Source organism: Peromyscus eremicus, chromosome 1 (genome assembly GCF_949786415.1).
Source record: "Peromyscus eremicus chromosome 1, PerEre_H2_v1, whole genome shotgun sequence".
NCBI classification, from domain to species: Eukaryota; Metazoa; Chordata; class Mammalia; order Rodentia; family Cricetidae; genus Peromyscus; species Peromyscus eremicus.
The window spans coordinates 177420396-177446109 of NC_081416.1; the positions used below are offsets into that span (position 1 = coordinate 177420396).

Below are 25714 nucleotides of genomic sequence, written 5' to 3' on the forward strand. Positions count from 1 at the left end.
AACACCCTAGGAGAACAGATCCCAGGTAAGTCTTCAGTATTTCTTTCCGGTCTTTAAAAAAAGATTGAAAGTTTCTCAGTTTGTGATGGGAAGAAGTATTCTTCAGGAATGACATCAACTCCTCAGCAGGCAGTGTTATGTTTGTAACTTCAAATTGACCATAAGGAAGATGAGGTCTCAGCATATTAACATGTCAATAACACTCTATGATTGACTCCCTCCTACATGGAGACAGGCTGTCTGTCACATTGGCAACTGAGTGGCTATCTAGGATTTGTCATCACTGAGAAATATATTTTGATTTGTTCCCTCGAGCCCACAGAAGCTATAACTGCAAACTTTGTTAAATTAGTAGTTTGCTCTTTCTTTAGAGAAACCAGCAGAGGTAAAATACCTAAAGAGAGACTGATGATCGATGACACCTCAGCATAACAAAGGTTCAGAAACCTGTACATGAGATGCTTTTTCAGTCCTGTTCAGGTCTTCTTGGAACTATTTGCTATTGTTTTAGCCATAGGTCAATACCAGTAAGACAGAGGAGGAATCTTTGTGATTGTTACTTGTTATCACAATGCTTAGAGGTTATCCTCTTCTCCCTATACCTTTGAAGATATCTCATGCCCTTTTCAGTGAGATTCTGCAATGCATGGTAAGCATGTTGAGATAGGATTGTGTTTTCCTATAGACTTGAACCACCTTTGCCTAACTATATAAACTCCCTTTCCAGAAGAATTTGATCAATGATTTTCTTTTTCCTAGTTTAAACCTCAGGTGATAGTGGATATTAAGAGGCTATTTTCCCTTTGTGAATAGAAGTACTAGTACTGAGGAATTATGTTGAATTTATGTGTATAAAATTATAAAAGTCCATTATCTATAGATACCAATAGCAAGTGATTCTAATGGGTTACTCTCATTGTACCAAATATAATTATCATTGTTGGAGCTGGATGTTTACATTACTTATATCTGAATTTCTAATTGGTAGACATTATTTTGCCTTCTGGGTTCTTCCTTGGTGGTATATGCATATAGTACGTATTTTCACTCTGTATACTTGCTAATATTAGATACTGTATTTATGTGAATAAAATTTAATTTATAATGTATTTATACATCTACACTGAATTAGTGATAATTTTCTAGGTGTAAATAATGATAACATACGAAAAATAGGTAAATGTTCTCATAACTTTAATTCTTATATTGAGACAATTTTTACATTTATTGAATTCAAGTTTTAGGTAAAGATGTTTTAATGTTTTATATGATCATTATTGACACTTTCTACACTTGTATTTTATACCTTCAGTATATAGGCCTACAAAGTAATTCAAGCTTCAATAGGATATTTTGGAGATGCAGGTGGTGTTTTTAAATAGAACTAAGAAAAGAACAGTCATATGAACCAAATTCATTTTTACATTCAAACAAAGATTATTGAAGTAGATTGGTGGTTCCAGGAGCAGACATGTCTCATAGTCATAAAAAAAGTCCATAAATGTCATATTCAGTAGATCTCTGAATTGTTTGAAGATGACCTGTCTATCTGAAATATATCTACTTGACATTGAAAACGTACCTAATATGGTTCAGTTTGTAAAGGTGCCTCTCTCCAACCCTTGTAATTCCAGAGGTTTACATGATTGAAGGGAACATGACTCCTGTGAGTTGTTACCTAAATCTCTTTCTCTTTCCTAGAAGTATATTACAATGTCATCCACAGACATGACTATGTTGTCAGAGACAGCAAAGGAAATGCTCTGAACTCAGCCTTGCTTTGCTGTATTATCATGGATGAATTCTGAGATCAGGGCAAGGGCTATAGACCTAAGTGTTAAAAACATGACTGGGTGCTAACTTCATGATTTTTGTCCATAAAGTAATTCCTCAGACAATGCTGTGTTTTGGTGGATGTATATTCTATATAGCATTGTATGTTAATTTGTTTTTATATCTATGGAGTGGCCAGAAGATTGTCCCTATGCTCCATATCCCTCTTAAGTTTCTTTCAGTCTGGCATAATCATGCCAAGGAACGCCAAGTACAAACATTTTAAAGCCAGATCCCACAAGACCATTTGACTTTCTGTTATACTATGCTGGTCCCTGCAACTTGTTATTAATGGATTCATTGTTCTTCTGTTGACAAACATCTGGGATGGAAAGAACTGCACTGGGTTTAGACATTTCCCATGCTGTGGGTGCCCAAACCTAAAAGTCTAATCCACACCTTATATGTAACCTTATTGGGTTCCTCTGATGTCACATGTTTGGAACTCATGATCGGGGCCAGTAGTTACATGGTGCTTATCTTGTTGAAACACAATTAAAGGTTCCCACACATGTATAGAGTCCTGTGTCCTAGATCATCTCTTGATACCAGAGCCACACAAATCATCTTTGTCCTAGTGAATACTTTTGTGTTCCTTTATACAATATCTGGCATTTTAAACATATGTTTAAGTTTTATAAATGGAATCAGTAGGTGACTGGTCAATGCCATTGCATAAACAGCTCCATGCTTTCAAGCATTTTGCCTCTTTTTGCCTACCAGTCACTACACCTCAGTTTCCATGCTCTTCTGTACTTGCTAATACCAAACAACAGATTACAATTCAGAGTTGCAATATTTACATTACCTGTCTTCTTTCTATTCTTTTGTTGTAACATTTTATCATTCCTATAATCAAACACTTACTAAAAATTCATCTGTACTCAGGCCAGTATCTAAAGATGGATGTAAATGTTAAAACAATTAACATTTCTTTCAATGAGATCGTAATCAATAGAGAAATGTAGGTATCCTAGCAATTAAGAGCATTAGGGTTATGTATCATAATCAATGATACATTGTGTGTGTTTGTGTGTGAGTATGTGTGTGTGTGTGTGTGTGTGTGTGTGTGTGTGTGTATGTGTGTGTGTGTGTATTTTATTGAGTTTTGGAGAAAAAAATAAAAGAACAATTTTTTGGCAAATTGGATTTTGCTTAGAAAATAGCATATGTTATTCTCATGAACATACTGACCTTTTATTGTTATATACAGATTTAAATGTGGGAGTATATAAAAGAAATGTTAAGGTAGTTAGAAAGGGCCTATATGTTTTGCTTCTTTGTTATACAGAGAAGATATAATCTCTCAGCATATATACTGGCCCTTGAATTTTATGTTTCTACTCCTTGAAAGTTGTTCTAGGAGGTTTTGTTGTAGTAGATGTGTTGTAGATGCATTAAATTGTGGCTCAGCACCCTATAGTCAGTTGTTCTGCATTTTGACTAATTGTGGACTTTTGTAATGATCTCTATTTACTGTCAATGGAAGCTTCTTTGCTAATGAGGAGTGAGACCTACTCTTACCTCTGAGTATCAGAGTAAGTACATAGAATACAATTTTAAATTATATTGGTATAGAAAGTTGTTAATAGTAAGTTCTCTTCTAGGTTAATGGCCTCCTCAGCCATTAAACTACTGAGATATGGTAACAGTACCAAGTATGAATTCTCTCTTCTTGAGCTAGCCTTAACTTTTTTCATGAAGTTTCAAGAATATGATTATCCATACAAAGCCTGAACTTTGGCAGCACCATTTGACAAGCAAACATTGATGGGAAATCTGACAATTCTCCACCCCTGGATGGAAAGCTACAAGTAATTAATAAGAGCACATAAAGGGAGAATCTGTACTCCCTAGGGATTGGTTACCAAATACTATGTAGTCACCCCTAAAATTATATACATTTGACCAACACTAAATGAATTTAGCTGTATATAAATTTGCATATAATGGTAATTATTATAAAAATAAACATATGTAATATATTTTATCATATATTTACATTTTATATAGTTCAATATGTAGCCTTAATATATGTCTAATTTTATATGTATGTAAAGTAAGAGGCTATAAATTTGAAAGACACCTGGCATCCTTCTGATGGTACTTCTTCTTTATAATAGCATATTAATTATGCAAAGTAATGGGTATCATTATGTATGGTTGATTCCAAGGATAGGCTCAGACATTACAACACAAAGTTCAAATTCAAGATCTAGAAAACTCCTAGACATGTTGACAATGGTTACCATGTCTAAATCTGGGCATGGATGTAACCTGGATTCACTTTAAAAGTTATTAGCATCATGGGCTTTCTGATGCATGGTGAATGCTTTGTAATATAGGCCAATATCTAGGATTAAAAAGGGTTCAGAGGCTGTAGAGGGTCATTGAGAAATATTATCTGTATTCAAAGTCTTTCTACCACTGTGATTTTCACAAATCCACTACACCTCATCATACTCCACTAGTGTCTATTACATCTCATTTCCACCCTGCAAACTCATTGAGTGACTCTGTGTTTGCATTAGTTTAAGCTCCTTAGCAGTGACCTTTTTAGCCTAGTCCATTGTCAATCATCTTTGACTCCATCCTCATGTTCTAGGACTCCTCTCAATCACAATATCTTACAGAAGACACTACTCCAAATGCTTTGCCCCTCATATTTTAGGTATTTTCAAATCCTCTATGACACCAGTAAATACTGTTGACATCCAGTCTTTGTCATTTTTTGGAACACTTTTATATAACTCAGATACACAATTGTCCTATATTCCCTAGTTCCCTTCAGTTTTTTGTGCTCATTTAACTTCCCTCATCATATCTTTATTGTTCACCCATCCTGTTCCTTTTATTCATAGGGCTCAATAAAAAATGCTTTCTGAACTTGTGTTTTATGGGATGTACCCCAACTATGGCACTATTTAGAAAAATTGTGGAATCTTTTGCAGATTAAACATAACTCGAAGTAGTTAGTAAACATATAACTTCTGTGAATAGTATTGTTGGGTCCTAACCCTTGGCTATTGTTTTATAGTATGAAACCTTTATTATGCTGGGGTATTATCCCTGTATCTCTTGACACTCCATGGCATTTATGATGAAGGAATGCTTGATTTTATTAAAAGTATTTCTGACATTAGGGCTGGCAAATTGGATGTTTCCATCAAATCCATTCCTTCAGAGAACAGACAACACCATGGGAGAGGAGGCAGAAAGAGTGCAAGAGCCAGAGGGGATGGAGGACACCAGGACAACAAAGCCCTCTGAATCAACCGAGAGAGATCCTATGGACTCACTGAGAAGGAAGCCAAAAGCACAGGGAATGCATGGGTCTTCATCTAGTCCTCTGCCTATATATTAAAGCTTTCCATTTAATATTTTTACGGGCCTCCTGAGTATATGAATGAACAGGTATGTTTTCTCCAACCTCGATGGGATTTATTTTATTTTATCTCATATATATATTTCTTGTCAGGTTATTGTTATATATCAGAAGCCTGTATTTCTAATGACATAAGACAGTGGATAAGATTGGGAGGGGATGTCAAGAAGAACTGGGAGAGATAGAGGGAGGACTAGTTGTAATTAGGATATATTGTATAAGAAAGGAAACTCTTTTCAATAAAACAGAAAAAAAGGATATTTTGTTGCATTTGATAAGTCATTCATGTTATTTCTGTCTTTCAGTCCATCTGTGTGATGCTGCTTTTACTGCTGGCTCTAGCTAAGCCATCCCTACATCTTTAGATAAGTTGTGATACTATTTTATTTTAAACCAAAATCACTGTAGTGAAATAAATTCATGAATAAAAGCATTAAATACCTACAATAAAATAGCCACTCAAATGAACATTCGCCCAGACCCAGTTTGAAGACAGAAAAATAACTAACTTGATATACTCTCACATAACTAACTTACTGCCTCTTTGCCTTACATTTCCTTTTTTGGGTCTCCTTTCTAAGTGTCATAATAAAGTTAAACACACCTACCTACATATAAACATTTGAACCTTATAGCATAGGATCTTCATACAAGTGAGAGGATTTGATTTTTTTTCTTACTGAATTGGTGTTACCTGGTTTAATACTATTCACTATAAGTAAATCAACTTTCCTACAATTTTTGTGATTTCTTCTATCACTGTAGTTGAATAATAGTCCATTTTGTGTATGAAAACAAATCTGATATGGATTTTTCTGTTTATGGATATATAGCTGGGCTCCATTTCCTTGTTATAATAACTAGAGCAGCAAAAAAATGGATTTGGATATATCTCTGTGGAAGTATATGGGGTTCTCTGTGTATAGGCCTAAGAGAGGAATAGAGGTGTCACATATTAGTTCTCTTTTAGTTTCTTAGGAGCCTCCAAACTGATTTCCATAATTTACTATGAATTGGCTTCCAAAATATTGACTAATATGGCATTGCAGTGATTCCAAACTAGATATTAATAAAGGAAATTTACAGACTAATCTCCCTGATGAACATAGATGAAAAATTTCTAAAACATGTTGACATATAAAATTCAAGATAACATTAAAAACATCATTTATTTCCATTGATTATATTTTTTACTAAGTGGTAAGGTAAGATGCCCTTTCTGAGACCTTGTTGAGGACTATTGCTATAAGCTTTGAAAACCAACCTGATTGTCTCTAGTGCAGCTAAAAGCAGGATATTTGGGAAGTTATGGTTGAAGATCTTTTCTGGTACTGGTGCAGGCTAGGTCTGTTATGAATGGACCAGGCATGGTTTCATTTTTCTCTGCCATTAGACTGTAGGACCCATAAGCTGTTTGTGAAAACTCTAAGCACTCAGGGTGCCCTAGAAAATGAGAGTGGGAAGAAAGCCACCTTTATTGACAGCATTTTGCTAGCTCCTTTGTACATCAGCAGGACAAAGGGATGCCTAGCAAGGGTAAGTTGTAAAGTGAGATAGTCCTCTTACAATGGGATGAGCTCATATAGGCTGCAAATTAAACCAGCTGACAAAACTCCCAATTTATCATTTTGGTCAATTGTTAAAGGACAAGACACCAACTCCTTAACTTTCTGTACTGACATTGTGAAGGAGATGGTAGAGTAAACACCTGGATACCACACACACAAAAAAAACCCATATAATTTACATACTTAAAATAAGAATTAGAGGTTTTATTCCTCATCCAGACCAAACTGAGTCTAGGTCCCACAGAGTAACGATTTATAAGAACAAATGGTGCAAAACAGGGAAAACCCAGAGAAGTGAGGCAGTTAATGTTCACCAGCCACCAACTGTGATTATACAAAAGAGCTACACAGCCTTGTAAGATGGAGGAGAGAGTACAAAAAGACAGGAAGATAGACACCAGGGCCAGGATGCTCTGGGTGACTTTGGACTCAAAGCGGATTCCACTGGAACCACTAGTGCTATAGATGTGTTGAACCCTCTGTTTGTGTCTGTACAGAATGACAACCATGGAGCCACTGCACCAGGTCATGAGCAAAGAAAAGAAGATTTCAGGGCACACCACCAGTGCTGAATAAAGTGAGTCATTAATTTCATCCCTCCCTGCAGTGGAACAGTATCCAAAATCTTGTTTTCTTGTCAGATTTTTACTTTCAGTAAGTGGATACACAGGGAAAATGACATTTATCAGCAGGTACAAAACCCAGAGGAGGGCAATGGAGCAGCCAACGTACTTTGAAGCTTTGACTTTTAGATCCTTACAGCAGCATTCCTTTTGACTGATGGTGATGACTTGGAAGACACTCAAGAGGCAGGTGGTGGCAATGGACACACTCCTGCCAACTCTTTGAATGTACAAAATTAATCTACATGCAGAATTGCTTAAAAAGTGCTTCAACCCAAAAGCTGCCATTGTGTTCGGCACTCCTGTAGAGAGAATGATCAAAGTGTTGGCTGTCATTAAGTGCATGTGAATCAAATCTGTGGGCTTTGATTTGCTTTCTCCATAGTGAACTTGAAAGTAGTAAAGAAGAGAGAAATTTCCCAGAATTCCAGCTGTAGTTTGTGAGAAGAAAATGATGTTGATGGTCATATTCCAGAAGTCCATTGTGTGATTGGGTATAATTTTCTTTAGATAATGGCCAAAGCCATTCACTGGTTAAAATGAATAAAAATATTAGTACTCCAAAGAGATACAGAGGGACAAAATAAGAATGTTCCTTAGAGCTCAGGAGTTACATCTCAGCCTAGACTACATAACTAGAATTTCTCAAAGTTAATGCCCGGAAAATTACTACTTATGATGGTACTAATCTAAGATGTCTAAAGGCCTCAGCACACACATGTATATGGAAGATGGGCCTTCGTAATCACAGAATAGGCAGCATTATGAGTAAGGATATATGACCTGTGAGAAGCAACAGAAACTGAGAGGCAATACAATCAATAAAAACATAACACAATAAAAATATACTGATAATTTCTAGACTTAATGTAAATGAAGACAATTTTAATAACCATAACCAAACTCAAAAGCATCAATTCTTAAAGAATATCGTACCTAAAATTAAAAGATGATTAATGAAAAATTTATTATATCATTGAGAATATATCTACAGCTATACATAAAAAATTTTGTTAAGAGCATAAAATGTATTCTCATGACAGGTCAAGTGAAAGCTTTTATCTTATTAAGTTAAGAGCTAGCTCTTATGAAAAGTCACACGAAATAAACACACACATGTACAATTAGGATTAGGGCTATTAGAGCATCCAATTGGATGAAATCCCACAAAATGCTCAACAGAACAATAATAGACAAAATAAGTCAGCAGAAATAACAAGGATATGATCACTAGGTGAAGTATGATAACCAATTGGGAAATGTTCATTGTCTCTATTTAAATTCTGTCTGAGATAATCAGGCACCAGACAGAAGTTTAGAGTGGAAATGGTAGGAAAGGACAAGGTCTGTTAAACAACCCATCAGTGTAGTGGGAGGAGACTCTCAGAATGCAATACTCTTCTTGTAGGAGAATGTATCTGTAGCCCTCTTTAGTAGAGTGAGATCCCCTTGAAGAAATAGGCAGAAGCAGCTCGGAATCAGTATCAGGCTGAACCAAGAAGCCTCAGGAAGGGAGACATTGCTCCAGTTACTAATTTGCTATGCAAAGACAGCTGGACAATCAGCAAGACAATCAGGAACTGGGAAAGAACTGCCAGTGAATCTTGAAATCTGAAGAAGTTAAAAGAAAGTGCATAGATGAGTTGAGGCCTTAGGAACTACCAGATAGTAGCAGTTTCCCTTTATCAATGCACTGGGACAGGGAATCTCCCAAGAAAATGGATGTATCAGAAAATTAAAAGTATTCTAGTAAGTGAGGTAATACAGTCTGAGAAGATAAGTAGTGTACATTGTGTCTCAATGTTGTTTCTTAGCTTATCATTTTTAAAATATGTGATTATGTGGGAGTGACTGTGTGTCTAGTCCACAAAAGGTGTTATGAGGTCCATAAGAAGATTAAAAGAGCCTCTATGAGAGGCCACAGTGAAGATGAGAATATACACACGATAAGAGCATAGAAGAAATATGTCTGGATCACATATGCTGGATTTGGGTAGACAGATGGGAAAAAAGGTGGGATTGGTTCAATCGAAATACTAAACAGAAAAAAGCCTAAAAGAAACCTGCTACTTTTATCTAATTAAAAAATTAGTAACCAAAATACAAAAGATAATTAAAATGACAAATCATAAAGGAAAATATAGTTGACAACACTAAAGTTAGGTATAATTCTAGATAAACCAAGAACCTCACGAACTGGTAATGCCTGTGAATGTCACTATAAACTCTCAGGAAAACTGGTCACATCTGCTTATGGGAAAAAATACAACAAAACAACCTACATGCCAACAATGTCAGTCCAAAGAATGACAACCAAAATAAATTTCTTTGTATCATCAAAGAAAAGTGGTTGTTATAATCCACTAATAGTCTTGGATACTTCAACCTGCAGACCACCTTCATTAACCCAGTTACAGTTCTTGATCAATTAATCAATACAGACACAGGATAGAATTCTGCATATCAGTAGATCCTTAAAATCTTACAGTATTGTTTTGTGCTTCATCTATTGGGTTCCAAGTGATATTTCCCTTGTGACATTCCCATGAGATGTATGGGATTGAGTTTTGTTTCCTTATTTGAAAATGTACAATACTAAAAGAAAAAAGAAATTGAGTTTGGTTTAAGGCTGTTGGAGGAATGTCAGCTGGTGTCTGCACATGAAACTGATGGAATCACAGTTTGAGACTGAAAATGCAAAAAACGTTTTCTATTTTTATCAACACTGATGCTCACTGAGAGACAAGATCACTGAAAAGTTTACCAGAACAGTATCACAAACATATTCTTAGTTGATGTTTTTGCTTCTTCTGATGATGATCACACACATAGGAAATACTATATAATTTTTAATTTTTAACTCCTTTATTGATTCTTTCTGAGTTTCACATTATTCACCCCAATTCTGTTCACCTTCTCATCCCTCCATTTTCACCCCTCACACCTGCAGTGCCCTCCCACAAAAGAAAACATAACAGGCAAGGAAGCAAGCAAGCAGAGAAACAAAAACAAGAACAAGCAAATTAAAAAACCCTCTTAACTTCTTTTTCTTTTCCATCTCTCCAACACCTCTTCATTCATCCTGGAGGCATTGGGGACCTCAATGTGTCTGATTGTACCCTTTCCTCCTATCAGCTTTACTAGCAAATGTTCATTGCAAAGAGTCACTTGTCTGGTTCAATGCCTCTGGTTTCTTGTACAAAATTATAACTGGATTCTCACTGGAACTCCTCTGGGTTTCCACATCGCTGCCCTGAGTCTTAGAGATCTTGGGAATATTGTCTCATAGGACCAGTCTCTTCAAAAGCTACAACATGTCCTAAATGGGGTAGATGTTAGTGTGTGTGAATTCTTTGCCAAGGTTTGGGCCTGGTTGGTAACTGAGCCAGCCATTCTGGATCACTGTGGCCACCCATCTCAGATAGGGCAGAATCAAATTCCTATGCCCATGCCTGCAGCCTTGTTTCATCCTGCCTCTGATGAGGGTTGGGGACACCTCTCTGGAGTGCAGGGGCCAACTGTGATATAGCTTAAGATACACAATATTTAACATGATACAAATGAAACTCAACATCCCTGGAAGCTTTTTAAAGTTCTATATACCAGGATTTGTGCTTACTGAGAGTCCAGGAATATTTCAAGGTAATTGATACCAGTGCAACTACCTTGTCAAATCTGGGAGGATTGAAAAAAGTACAAGTATTGAAGATAGAGTGTAGTCACATCCAGTATTCTCACATGAAAATATTCAGTTTTTAAAATTTTGTAGATATAATTGTTTAATAGAAAATATAACTTTTGTGAGTTAAATATAATTTATGTATACATGGAAAACAGAAATGACAATTTATGATTCACTGCTATACTCTAAGTTTGACACCTCCTTTGATGTTTAAACCTGTATCATATACACGGTAACATCATTTCCACTATCAAGAAATCAACTTAGAATCTCAAAGAGCATGTGCCTCTTTAAAGACTAAAAATGCTTTAAGCAAAGTCGATATTGGGACTAGACTATGGCTAGTTTGGCACAAGCAAGGCCATCCCAGTCAATGCTAACAAAGTTATGTTGGATGGTCCCAAACCTGCTCCAGAATTCTATGCAGTTTGTGTTCCTCATGTGATTGATTTTTGTTCACTATATTGGTATTCAGTTGTATGTTTTGGCTTTAATATGTTTACATTTGAGGGGACTAGAAGTTGCTCAGTGTAAGGAAAATGAGTTGTCACTGTAAGGGTTCTGTGTTTGGGTCCCTGCACCCACATGGTGCCTTACAACTGCTTGTAACTCTAATTCCATAGGGTTCCCTCACCCTCTAGTGGCTTGTGCAGGCAGTGCATTCTCAAGGAGCTCATAGGTACACGCAGGCAAAAATATTCTTGCACACCAAATTAAGATAGACATATATGTCTTTTTAGAAATAACTTTTCACTTTGACATAAAGGTTTATGTCATAGGAAATGTCAAGTTCCAGTGCTTCTGAGCTTTCCCTTACCTGCAGTATTCTCAGTAAAGTCTGACCTGATAGGAAATTGTCCTAACTCAAGTTTGATTTCATAAGGACAAGATAGACATGATGTTTATGATGTCACAAGAAATATGAATTATTTTCATCACACAGGTAAAGGGTTAACTGGTAATACAGAGGAATTACTAACACTATTAATCTGAACAAAATATGACAAGAAACACTAATGTGTAACTAACAAATAATAGTATGAGAAGAACATTAAATTCCTAAACATTTCATTTAAAAGTGAGCATGCACTTGCTAATTTTTTGTAAATGTTCATGACTGGGTATCACTATGCAGCTCTGGCTGTCCTCAGATTCACTCTGTAGATCCTGATGGACTGAAATTCACAGAGATATGCCCTCATCTGCCTCCCAAACCCTGGGAAGAAAGATTTTCACCACATATCTGGTTTATTTGCTTATTCTTGTATTGATGAATCTACTGCAATGAAATTTATAATGCATTCAAATAGAGGAGTGGCATATGAGATAATAAAGTACAATCTGAACAATGTGAAACCTTAAATATATGCCAGTGAGATATAGCATAATAAATGTTAATGCCAATTTAGTTGACAGATCCTGGGGACATCATGCATAAGGCTCTGTCTTCCTTTAGCAATAAGGATAAACAGTGAGTGAAGACATGCCATTAGGTTGTGCTTAATAATAGAGTATGATGAATAACTCAAGATACACTTGGTACTGGCTGTCCTTTTCTGATACTCATACTGGCCCTTCCCTTCAAACCAGTCTTTGTAGCAATGGCCACTCAATACAGATTCAGTTACTGTTTCTATAACCAGATCATAATTTTAGTGTCACATATGAACTTTTTACTTCACAAACCTAGTCACATCCTGCACTTTCCAGGGATGTGTGCTTCTTATATTTCCATTCTAATGTTTACTAGGATATGAAACCAAGGTAATTCAACTAAAATAATAATAATACCAAAAAGAGATTCTACACATCATGTTAGCTGATGTGAATTATCCCATTGTCTTATTACCAAAACCCTTCAGCACATTCACAGATGGGCTGCGTTATCCTGGTGTTACCCAAAGACACCCATGGTGGGGGACTTATATTACATTGATAGAAAAACAGAGACATGATTAGGAACACTTCAATCTTTCTAATTCACTTTTTACTCATGCAATAATTCTTATGCCTTCGTTGTCTTTTCCATGGATCTGTTTCTGTCTTCTATGCCATTACCAGACAGGAACACTTACGCAGACCTTCCTTCTTTGTTGACTTTCCCACTCAGACTGAAATACAAAGCACTCACCTGGTTTCTTATCACTGCAGGATGGTGGGCACATTGGGCAGATCTAGTCTCATTAATAAGCTTTACTGTGGGAGAGTAGAGCTCTGTGACTTAGTGACCTCACCTCCCTGCAGAACTGCACTTTTCATTTCAACTGAAGTGCCAATGACAGTGAGAGAGCTCGCTTTGGGAGACTAGATCACTTTTGAAAAAGTTCTGGCTGTTAATTAACAAAGACCCTTTATAGTTCCTAGTGATTTTATCCAAAGGGATAAAGTCTATTGAAGAGGCACTGAGTTTTCATGAACCCTGAAGGCTGACCAGGTCACTTGGGAAGATGCAAGCCACTTTGAGTTCAGATTCATGAGAAAGTTAGAGAAGTTTCTGTGTTTCTTTGGATTCCACACTTCACTGACTTCTTCCAACACAAACCAACATGGTTAAATTTTAGAATATGTATATCACATATTTTTAAAACTTTTGAGGGTTTTATACATGCATATGTATTTTATTCAAGTCTAAACATGACTATCTCCTTCCAGTTCATTTTTTATATACACACCACAATTCCTTTCAATTTTCATGTGTTCCTTAACACAAGGAAAATAGACCCAAAAATTAATAATCACCAAGTCAAATTAGTGACAGTACTATGTGTCTAGTAGAGTGGCATCTATGGAATCACGAGTAGTCTCTAAAAGATAGAAAACTGACACATCCTCTCCCAGAAACTATCTGTGGCCATTAGCTCTTCAGCTAAGAGTGGGACTTCCTGAACACCACCATTCTACTGGGATTTTTCTAGATTAATCTGTGCAGGTTTTGTTCATAGGGTCCTAACAAGTAAATTACCAGGTGTAAGAGCTCTGTTCTGTCTGGACAAAACCAGTTTCCTCCTAACCATCTATTGCCATAAAGGCTTTAACCTGTTTTCTGCTTCTTCTTTCAAATGATGATCCTTAATTCTTGGGAGAAAGAGTATTTATATGGATATCCTATTTTTAGCTGGACATTCAGTGTATTTTATTCTCAGTACCTTGCATAATGTGGGTCTCTGTGTCAATCCTCCCAGACTGAAAAACAAAGCTTCTCTAATGAGGGTTGAAGATTTTACTGATCAATCATCATAAAGGTAAGAGTTTACTGGCCAATTTATTACTATGTCCTTTTAGCTGAATAATAGTACTAGGTATTCCTACATTATGAACCAGTCTGACTCCATCTTAATATTGGTAGCCATCTTATTACAATGGCAAAATACATCAAAATACATTCATTTCTTTTTTTCCTGTCAAACTCAACTCTCCGGTTCTGGAATTTGACTTGTTCCACACCCTGAATTATCTTGACCTACATCCTTTCCCAGTCCATAAGATATTCTTCCAGTTAATCATAAACTGGTATCTGCTCGTATATTTTGCATTCAACTTTCCTATATTGCCATATTTCTCAGGCAACCCCAAGATTATGATTTTCCCATATAAAAGGAGTCTAGAAATTTGTATTGTGGCTGTTCTCCTAATCCCCACAAAAGGGGGGACAGATGCTAGACCAGCTTTGCTCTGCGCAGAAGTAAAACTTGCTTAATTGGATCAAAATTATGGCTGGGCAGTGGTGGTGCTTGCCTTTAAAGCCCGCACTTAAGAGGCAGAGTCAGGTGGATGTCTTTCAGTTTGAAGCCAGCCTTGTCTTCCGAGGGAGTTGCAGGACAGCAAAGGCTACAGAGAGAAACTCTCTCATGTAAAACTTAACTAATAAAAGCAACAACATTAACAAAACTCGGGGTTAATATCATTATACTGATGGTCTTTGTATTTATTCAGTGGATTGAACACTGGGTCTATGTACCCCCTAGCCACATATTCTTGTCCTTGAAAAGATCCCAAAGCATGGGTTCCATCATGTGAAGTGGACCTTGAATTCTAGATGAAATTGTTAGTTACTCCCATGATGTTCATGACTCTATCGAACCAGGCTTGTTGATGTTAATGTTACTTTGGTAGTTTCCATGGTGTTTTCATGGAACTAGATTACCACCTCCAAAATATGCTGACAATTCCAGTTGTTTCTCTCAGTATTTCCTCCCTTCCTCGCAACTCCACCTACTGCCAATCCACATGCAAAATCTATTCTATTTCCCCTTCCCATGGAGATCCTTGTGTCTACACTAATCTCATTGTGTTACTTAGCCTCTCTGGGTCTGTGGATTGTAGCATGATTATTGTTGTACTTTACAATTAATATCCTTTTATAACTGAGCAAATACCATGGTGTTCTTTCTGGGTCATGGTTACTTCACTCAGGATGATTTTTTTCAAGTTCAGGTTTTTCATATTGCCTGCATATTCCATGACATCACTGCTTTTAATAGCAGAGTAATACTCCATTGTGTAAATGTACAACATTTCTTTATCCATTATTTAGTTGGGTAACATCCAGGTTGTTTCCTGTTTCTGGCTATTATGAATAAATCTGATAGGAACATAGTTGAGCAAGTGTCCTTATAATAGGTTGGAATATCTTGGGGTATATGGCCTGCAGTGTTATGGTCTTGAGATAGATAGATTCCAAATTTTCTATGAAATCAACAGATTTATTTTAATAGTGGCTGTACAAGTTTGAACTCCCACCAGCAGTGGAGGAGTGCTTCCTTGCTCTATATCCTCACCAGCATGAGATGTCATTTGTGTTATTGATTTTAATCATTGGTAAGTATAACCATAAGTCATTTTGAATTGCATTTCACTGATAGCAAAGATGTCGAATACTTCTTTAAGTAGTGCTTAGCCATTTCAGATTCTTCTGTTGAGAATTCCATTTAGACCTTTACCTCATTTTTAATTGAATTTTTTAGTTGGTTGATGTTTAATTTCATGATTTCTTTATGTATTTTGGGTATCAGTGATCTGTTAGATGTAGAATTGGGGAAAACATTTTCCTATTCTGTGGGTTGACTTTTTGTCCTATTGACAGTGTCCTTTGCCTTACAAATGTTCAGTTTCATGAAAATTTATTAATTGTCTAACCCAGTGCATGAGCTATGTGTTCTGCTCAGGAAGTTGACACCTGTGCCACAGAGTTCAAGGCCATTCCACATGTTCTGTAGCAAGTTTGCACAAGATGATTGATATATACCTATTTGTATTTTGCTACAAACAGACATCCAGCTAGATGAGCATAATTTGTTGAAGATCCTTTCTTTTTCCATTTCATAGTTCTGTATTTTTCAATCACAAATCAGTGGTCCATAAGTGTGTGGATTTATGTCTCGGTTTTGACTCAATGCCATTTTTCAACATTTCTGTTTTTATGCCAATGCCATGAAGTATTTATTACTAAACCTATAAAATAGAACTTGATTTCAGGGTTGGTGAAACCTCCAGGAGTTCTGTAATTTCATAGGCAATTTTTACCTATGCTGTATTTTTTTAAATTTTCCATATGAATGTGAGTACTAGTCTTCCATGCTTATAAAGAATTGTGTTAGAATTCTGATGGGGATTGCACTGAAACTGTAGATTTCTTTTAGTAAGGTGGCCATTTTTACTATGTTAATCTTACTGATCCATGAGCATGGGAGGTCTCTCCGTCGTCTGACATTTTCTTCAAATTCCATCTTCAAAATCTTGAAGTTTCTATCATACAAGTCTTTCACTTGCTTGGGTAGAGTTACTCAAATATATTTTATATTATTTGTGTCTAGTGTGAAGGGTGATGTTTCACTGATTTCTTTCTCAGACCATTGGTCATGCATCTATAGATCCTTTTCATTTTCTCAGATTTCCCATATCCAGAAATCCCTCAGTTTGTAGTTTTCATTGCTTCAATTTTGATTTTTATGACTTGAACATTGTCCTTGGCCTGGTTGTTTTTTTTTTCTTTACTTTCTTTGCATTATTTTAGGGAATTATTGTAGCTGGAGTTTTCCTGCCTGGCCCACGGTCAGGGCAAATCTCTCTCACCTGCCAGTCCCTCAGCCTATCAGACCCAACCAAATAAACACAGAGACTTATATTGGTTACAAACTGTATGGCCGTGGCAGGCTTCTTGGTACCTGTTCTTACAGCTTAAATTAATCCATTTCTATTAATCTATACCTTGCCACATGGCTCGTGGCTTACCAGCATCTTCACATGCTGTTTCTCATCTTGGCGACTGGCAGTGTCTCTCTGACTCAGCCTTCCACTTCCCAGCTTTATTCTCCTCCTTGTCTCGCCTATACTTCCTGCCTAGCCAATGGCCAATCAGTGTTTTATTTATTGACCAATCAGCAACACATTTGCCATATAGACCATCCCACAGCAACTTATTGATTTCCTCTAGTTCTTTGTTTCTGTTTTCCTGGATTTCTTTAAGGGATGTTTTCATTTCCTCTTTAAGAATCTCTATCATCTCCATAAAGTTGTTTTGAATGTAGTTTTCTTGTGCTTCAGACACATTAGAATATTTGTGTTTTGCTACAATAGGATAGCTGGACTCTGGTGGTACCTGCATGTTGACATTATGTTCTTACACTGGCATTTATGCATCTGTATTTGGGTTGATTATAGATCTAGATGCTGATTTCTGAGGTTTTCTCTTTTTGGATGAGTGTATTGTTTCTTTGTTTCTGTTTCCTCTTTGGCCTTCTGGTCTTTGTGGCCTGGACCCATCTTTCTGCTGCATTCAAGAAACACAAAAACTTTACAGATAGTCACTACCTCAGAGTATAAGGCTAGGAAAAGACTTTCCAGTCAAATGGATTTAGGAATCAAGTTGGTGGAGCAATCCTAATATCTAACAAAACAGAGTTCAAACTACAATCAAATAAAAGAGATCAAGAAGGACATTACTTATTCAACACAGGAAAGATCCACCAAGATGAAGTTTCAATTCTGAACATTCATGCCCCAAATACGAGTGCACCCAGATATTTAAAAGAAATATTACTAAAGCTTAAATCACACATCAAACTCCACACATTAATAGTGGGAGACTTCAACTCCCCATTCTGACCACTGGACAGATCAGTCAGATCGAAACTTAACAGAGAAATTAGGGACATAACAGTTGTTGTGACTCAAATGGACTTAATCGATATTTACAGAACATTCTAACCTAACAAAAAAATTATATTCTTTTTTCTCAGCATCCCATGAGACTTTCTGTAAAATCGAAAACATACTTGGTACAAAGCAAATCTCAACAGACACAAAAAGATTGGAATAACCTCTTGTATTCTATCAGACCACCTGGTTAAAGTTAGATTTAAACAACAAAAATTACAGAAATCCTATAATCTCATGGAAAACAATGATGCTCAACTGAATGACCATTGCGTCAAGGAATAAAGAAAGAAAGAAATTAAAAATTTCCTAGAATTCAATGAATATTAATGTAGTACATAACTGAACTTCTGGGACACTATGAAAGCAGTGTTAAGAAGAAAATTCATATCACTAAATGCTCACATAAAGAAGTTGGAGAAATCTCACACTACTGACTTAACAAAACACCTAACAGCTCTATAAAAAGAAGAAGCAAAATCGCCCAGGAGGAATAGTCACCAGAAAATTATCAAATGGAGAGCTGAAATCAATAAAATAAAAACAAAAACAACAATACATTAAATCAATGAAACAAGGAGGTGGTTCTTTGAGAAAATCAACAGGATAGACAAGCCAGTATCTGTACTAACCAAAACACACACACACAGAGAGAGAGAGAGAGAGAGAGAGAGAGAGAGAGAGAGAGAGAGAGAGAGAGGGCATCCAAACATACAAAATCAGAAATGAAAAAGGGGGACATAAAAACAGACAATGAGGATATCCAGAGAACTATAAATTCATGCTTCAAACACTGGTACTCAACAAAATTGGAAAATATAAAAGAAATGGAAATTTCTCTGAATAGGTACTACATACTGAAGTTAAATAAAGACCAGATAATCAATTTAAATACACTATAACACCTAAAGAAATACAAAGTCATTAAAATTATCCAAACCAAAAAAAAAAAAAAAAGCCCAGGACCAGAGGTTTTCAGCACAGGATTCTGCCAGATTTTCAAAGAAGACTTAATACAAACACTCTTCAAATTGTTCCACACAATAGAAATAGGAGGAACAAAACCAAACTCCTTTTATCATGCTAGAGTTGTATTTATTCCCAAGCCACACAAAGATGCAACAAAGAATTACAAACCAATTTCTGTATGAACATTGATGGAAAAAAACTAAATACATTATTGGCAAACCAAATCCAAGAACATATTAGAAACAATTATCCACCATTATCAAGTAGGCTTCATCCCATAGATGCAAGGATGGTACTGTATACAAAAGGCTGTCAATGTAATACACAACATAACCAAATTGAAAAAAAAACATGATCATTTCATTAGATGCTGAAAAGGACTTTGACAAAATCCAACACCCCTACAAGATAAAGGTCTTGGAGGGATCAAGAATACAAGGAACATACCTAAACATAATAAAGGCAATTTATAGCAAGCCAGCAGCCAACATCAAATTAAATGGAGAATAACTCAAAGTGATTCCACCAAAATCAAAAACAAAACAAGGTTGTCCACTCTCTCCATATTTATTCAATATAGTACTTGAAGTTCTAGCTAGAGCAATAAGACAACATAAGGAGATCAAGGGGATACAATTTGGAAAGGAAGAAGTCAAACTTTCACTATTTGCAGACGATATGATAGTATACATTAGTGACCCCAAAAATTCTACCACAGAACTTCTACAGCTGATAAACTCCTTCAGTAATATAGCAGGATACAAGAGTAACAAAAAATAGCCCTCCTATATACAAATCATAAACAGGCTAAGAAAGAAATCAGAGAATCATCACCTTTTTCAATAGCCACAAATATCTTTGGGTAACTCTAACTAAGCAAGTGAAAGACCTGTATGGCAAGAACTTTAAGTCACTGAAGAAAGAAACTTAAGAAGATATCAGAAAATGGCAAGATCTCCCTTGCTTATGGATAGCTAGGATTAACATAGTAAAAATGGCAACCTTACCAAAAGAAATCTACAGATTCATTGCAATCCTCTTCAAAATCCCACACAATTTTTCAGAGATGGAAAGAACAATAGTTGACTTCATTTGGAAAAAGAGAAAACCCAGGATAGCTAAAGAATCCCGTACAACACAGTCACATCTGTAGGTATCACCATCCCTGACATCAAGCTCTACTATAGAGCAATAGAAAAAAAAAAGAAAAAGAAACAGCTTGGTATTGGCATAAAAACTGATATGTGGACAAATGGAATCGAACTGAAGACCTTGACATTAACCCACATACCTATGTACACCTGATTTTTGACAAAGCAGCCAAAATTGTAAAATGGTAAAAAGAAAGCATCTTCAACAAATGGTATTGGCATAACTGTACATCAACATGCGGAAGACTGCAAATGAATCCATATTTATTGCTATGAGTAAAACTCAAGTCCAAGTGGATCAAATTCCTTAATTTAAAACCAGTTACACTGAATCTGATAGAAGAGAAAGTAGGAAACAGTCTTGAATGCATTGGCACAGAAGACCACTTCCTAAATATAACACCAGTAGCACAGACACTGAGAAAAACTATTAATAAATGGGACCTCCTGAAACTGAGAAGCTTCTGTAAGGCTAGGGAAACAGTAAATAAGACAAAACAACAGCATACATAATGGGAAAAGTTTTTTGCTAACTCCACATCTGACAGAGGGCAGATCTCCAAAATAAATAAAAATTCAAGAAACTAGACATCAAAATACCTAACAGTCCAATTAAAAAATGGGCTATATAGCTAAATAGAGAATTCTCAAAGGACATTTAAGGAATTGCTTAAATGCCAAAAGACATTTAAGGAATTTCTCAACATCCTTAGTCATTAGGAAAATGCAAATCAAACCAACTCTAACACACCATCTTATACCTGACAGAATGGCTAAGATCAAAGACACTGCAGACAGCTTATGTTGGTGGATATGGAGCAAGGGGAACACTTCTCCACTGTTGGTGGGAGTGCAAACTGGTACAGCCACTTTGGAAATCATTGTGGCAATTTCTCAGAAAATTGGGAATCTATCTACCTCAAGACCAAGCTGTACTACTCTTAGGCATATAACCAAGGAATGCTCAGTCATACCACAAAGACACATGCTCAACTATGTTCAAAGAGGCATTATTTGTAATAGCCAGAACCTAGAAACAACCTAGATGCCCCTCAATTGAACAATCGATTTAGAAAATGTGGTTTATATACACAATGGAATACCACTCAGCACAAAAAACTATCACATCATGAAATTTGCAGGCAAATGGATGGAACTAGGAAATATCATCCTGAGTGAGGTAACCCAGACTCAGAAGGGCAAATATAGTATGTACTCATTCACTCATAATTTTATACTTGATGTAAAGCAAAGGATAACCAGACTACAACCCACAGCTCCAGAGAAGCTAGCTAACAAGGAAGACCCAAAGAGGGACAGACGGCTCACCCTGGGAAGGAGAAATAGGTCAGCTCTCCATGAGTAAACTTGGGATGAGGTGTGGTCAATGGAGGGTAGGAATAACTATAGATATTACTTGTAAGCAGATTTTTTTCTCTGATTTGCTATTCTTTTACACTGTTCTCTAGTTACTTTCAATATCTTTTGGATTGTTTTAGGAAACAAAAATGTTCAATTAAAGGTCTTTTTAGAAAAGCAATTCCCCATTCTCCTTCAAAAGCTCTGTGCATTGATTTATTGTCTCTATGGACATGAGGAGCACTGGATACTCTAAATCTTTTATGATGTCTGAGTGATTTATACATAAACCTGAGTGAGGAAAAGCCAGAATTTAAAGATTTCCAGAGCCATCTTATGTGGTGATATTTTGTTCCCCAATATATTTTGCCCTTTAATAAACTTATCTGGGGTCAGAGAACAGAACAGCCACTAGATATAGAGACCATAAAATGGTGGTACACACACCTTTAATCCAAGCATTCCAAAAGGAGAGATTCATTTGGATCTCTGTGAGTTCAAAGCCACACTGGAAACAGCCCTGCATGGTGATTCATGCCTTTAATTCTGGAAAGCAATGTAAGGAGAAAAAAGCTGCACAAGGTGAGAGGACCAGGAACTAGAGAATGGTTAAACTTTTAAACTTTTTAACAGCATTTCAGCTTAAATTCATTGTGGACGAGGATTCATATTGATCCAAAGCTGGATTGCATTTTGGTTATTTTACCTTCTAGGCATTCTCCATCAGGAATATTAATGCAAAGGGAAGATATTATATTGGAATGGATATTTTTACCAAATAAACCAAATAAAAAATTAAAAACTTATATGGAAAAAATCTCTGATTTGATTTGGAAAGGATAATTGAGACTTCGTCAATTAGCAAGAATAGACCCAGCAGAAATTGTCATACCTTTAACTAAGGAGGACATTGAAAAATTATGGATGGAAAATGAAGCTTGGCAAAAAGCTTGCAGTATTTTTTGGAGAAATTAACAGCAAATATCCCAAAAGCAATAGAATTGATCTTATAAAGAGAGCTGAATGGATCTTGCCTTGAATTGTGCATAAAAAAATCCATATCTGGAGTTTGTACATTTTATACAGATGCCAACAAACAAGGAAAGGCGGGTTACAAATCAGAAAATTTAAGTAAAGTGGTTCAAAGTCCTTATAATTCAGTTCAAAAATCAGAATTGTATGCTATTCTGTTGGTATTAATGGATTTTTCAGAACCTCTCAATGTAGTAACTGACTCTCAGTATGCTGAAAGAGTAGAATTTATCCATTCTGATGAGACTGCAGAATTTATCCCTGATGCTTCAGAATTAACTTCACTATTTATTCAATTACAAGATACAATCAGGAAAAGGAGTCATCCTTTATATATAACACACATTCGATCCCATACTGGTCTGCCAGGCACTCTAGCACAAGGCAATGATGAGATTGATAAATTATTGATAGGAAATGTGCTGAAGGGCTCAGAATTTCATAGAAAACATCATGTCAATAGTAAAGGTTTAAAAAAGGATTTTTCCACAACCTAGCAACACGCCAAAAAAATAGTAAAGAAATGTCCTACTTGTTCCTTCTACAATCAAACACCATTACCAGCAGGATGTAACCCAAAGAGTACTCAGAGGAATGAAATTGGGCAGATGGACATGTTTCACTTTGCAGAATTTGGAAAATTGAAATAAGTACACCACACCATTGATACTTATTCAGGATTTCAATGGGCAACTGCTTTGAGTTCTGAAAAAGCTGATTCTGTAATCACTCATTTGCTAGAAGTTATGGCCATCATGGGTATGCCTGCACAAATCAAAACTGATAATGCCCCATTATATGTCTCTGTTAAAATGAAACAGTTTTTTGCTTATTACAATATAAACCATGTTACAGGTATACCACATAATCCTACAGGTCAAGCAGTTATAGAAAGATCAAACAGAACTCTAAAGGATGTGCTAAATAAACAGAAAGGGGTAACAAAAAAACCCAGAAATTTTCTCAATGGCAATGAGAAAGGAACAACAGCTGCAGAGAGACATTGGATAATAGAAAAAACTACAGAATTAAATCAACCTATATACTTTAAGGACATACTGACCTCAGAATGGAAACTGGGATATGTGTTACATTTGGGACAAGGTTTTGTTTTTATTTCTACAGAAGAAGATAAGCTGTGGGTACCATCAAAATTGATAAAGTTTGGATTTGAACAAGATAGACCTCTTAATTAGAGGAGGTGATAGTTCATCAGCCAGCATGAACATCCAATTTAAACTAACTTATACCAGTAACACATGCCTTTTCATTCAATCAGATAATAACTTGCCAAAAAGGAACATTCCCAAAATTAGTCTTGGGGAAAAGATTTGTTTTGTCTTTTAGGAGAATGAAGGTTAAGGAATTTGAAGAACACTGGACAAATTAGACAACTGAAGAAAAGAGACAAATCATCTATCCCAGGAAACAGAGTGAAATGGCGTATGGTATATCATCTAAAAATTTTTATGTCTTCCTAATGTTTGTTTCTGCTTTTCTCTAAAGATTTAACACTATTGGTCTTCTAACAGTCCCAGTTCAATAAACATTTAAAGCTGACTTTGGAGTTGGAGAATGGTTCTCTCCTTCTTTAAACTCAAGCATGTTGTTAAAAGGAAACTCCCTGTATCATGCCAGAAGAAAAGAGCCATTTTCTGCTATTGGACAGGAGAAAAGCCAAATTAATTAAGGGACTATTCTATCACTAATCTCAACTCTTTGATTCTGTTCTGATTCTTTAAACTTTTCTTAAAGTATGAATTTATATCAAAATTTACAAGATTAATATATATAGATATATAGATATATATACATTTTAAAATTTGTTAAGATATGAATGGTCATATAGAGTACTAATTCTAAAAAGAAAAAAAGCTTCAATTAGCTGCATATATATATATATATATATATATATATATATGTATGTGTGTGTGTGTGTGTGTGTGTGTGTGTGTGTGTGTGTGTCTTTGTGTTTGAGTCTCTTATCAGTTTTCTGCAGGAATTCACGGCCAGGCCTAACATCAACTGAAGTCTCCAAGAAGAAGATGGGGCCCCCAAAAGCAACAATTCCACTTGGACAATAATAACATCACTAAGCTGACAAACATCATCTACAGATCAGCTTTGAACTACAAAGTGCTCAAAGCAACTTTGAGAAGGCTAGCTGAGATGATCCAGTCTCAAAGACTACTTAAATAAGGATTTGAGATAAACCCTGAACTTTGGCATTATACACAGACTGGATAATGAAGGCTATAGTTACCTTTCCTAGAATTTGACAATTAATCTAAAATTTTTCTTTTCAGGATAAAAGTACCTTCGCCCATACCCAGCAGGAAGCAATTTTAAGAATACGACGCCCACATTCCCAAAGAGGTGGTGTTTTTGTCTTTTAATGGGTTTTGGGTCTGGGATAATTTTCATTGATTAGGAGAGTTGGTTACAAGTTGTTGTTAAGGGCTAGTAAAAGAGCTAAGCAAAGGAGATTAGATTTAAGGTTCTTGTTTTAAAAAAAGAAAGAAAAGAAAAATGTAAATACATTACATTGGATTGGATTGGTTTATATTGTATACAAATTATATATATATTGAAATTGATATTGTTAGAAAATGCTATATGTATATTTCTAATTGTACTTATACTGTTCATTTAACAATGTAATGTAATTTTCTGATCCTTGAATGTTATTATTACCAACTATTAGGATATAAAGAAATGAAAGTTAGTAGTTAGACATTGTAATAGTACTTGTAGTCATATTAGGTATATTTTCAAGATTGAGTAGATATATTTTAGATAGACAGGTCATCTTCAAACCCTTCAGAGATCTACAGAATATGGCATTTAAAATGTTTTAATAACTTAGAAAATTTTTCTTTTTTGTTATGACTATGAGACATGTTGGCTCCTAGCAGTACCAATCTACTTTAGAGAAAATATGGGCATTGAAAAAAACT

At 35.8% G+C, this 25714-nt stretch overlaps 1 protein-coding gene across 1 annotated transcript in view; it reads right to left on the reverse strand.

Moving 5' to 3' along the window:
- Positions 1-15588, reverse strand: part of LOC131902119 (vomeronasal type-1 receptor 4-like) — a 30911-nt gene extending 15323 nt beyond the window's left edge. The window contains exons 1-2 of the mRNA XM_059253182.1: positions 15468-15588; positions 6970-7939 (exon numbers count right to left, since the gene is read on the reverse strand). Coding sequence (XP_059109165.1) covers positions 6970-7939; positions 15468-15588 — 1091 coding nt within the window. The remainder of the gene's footprint in view (positions 1-6969; positions 7940-15467) is intronic.
- Positions 15589-25714: the final 10126 nt, after the last annotated feature.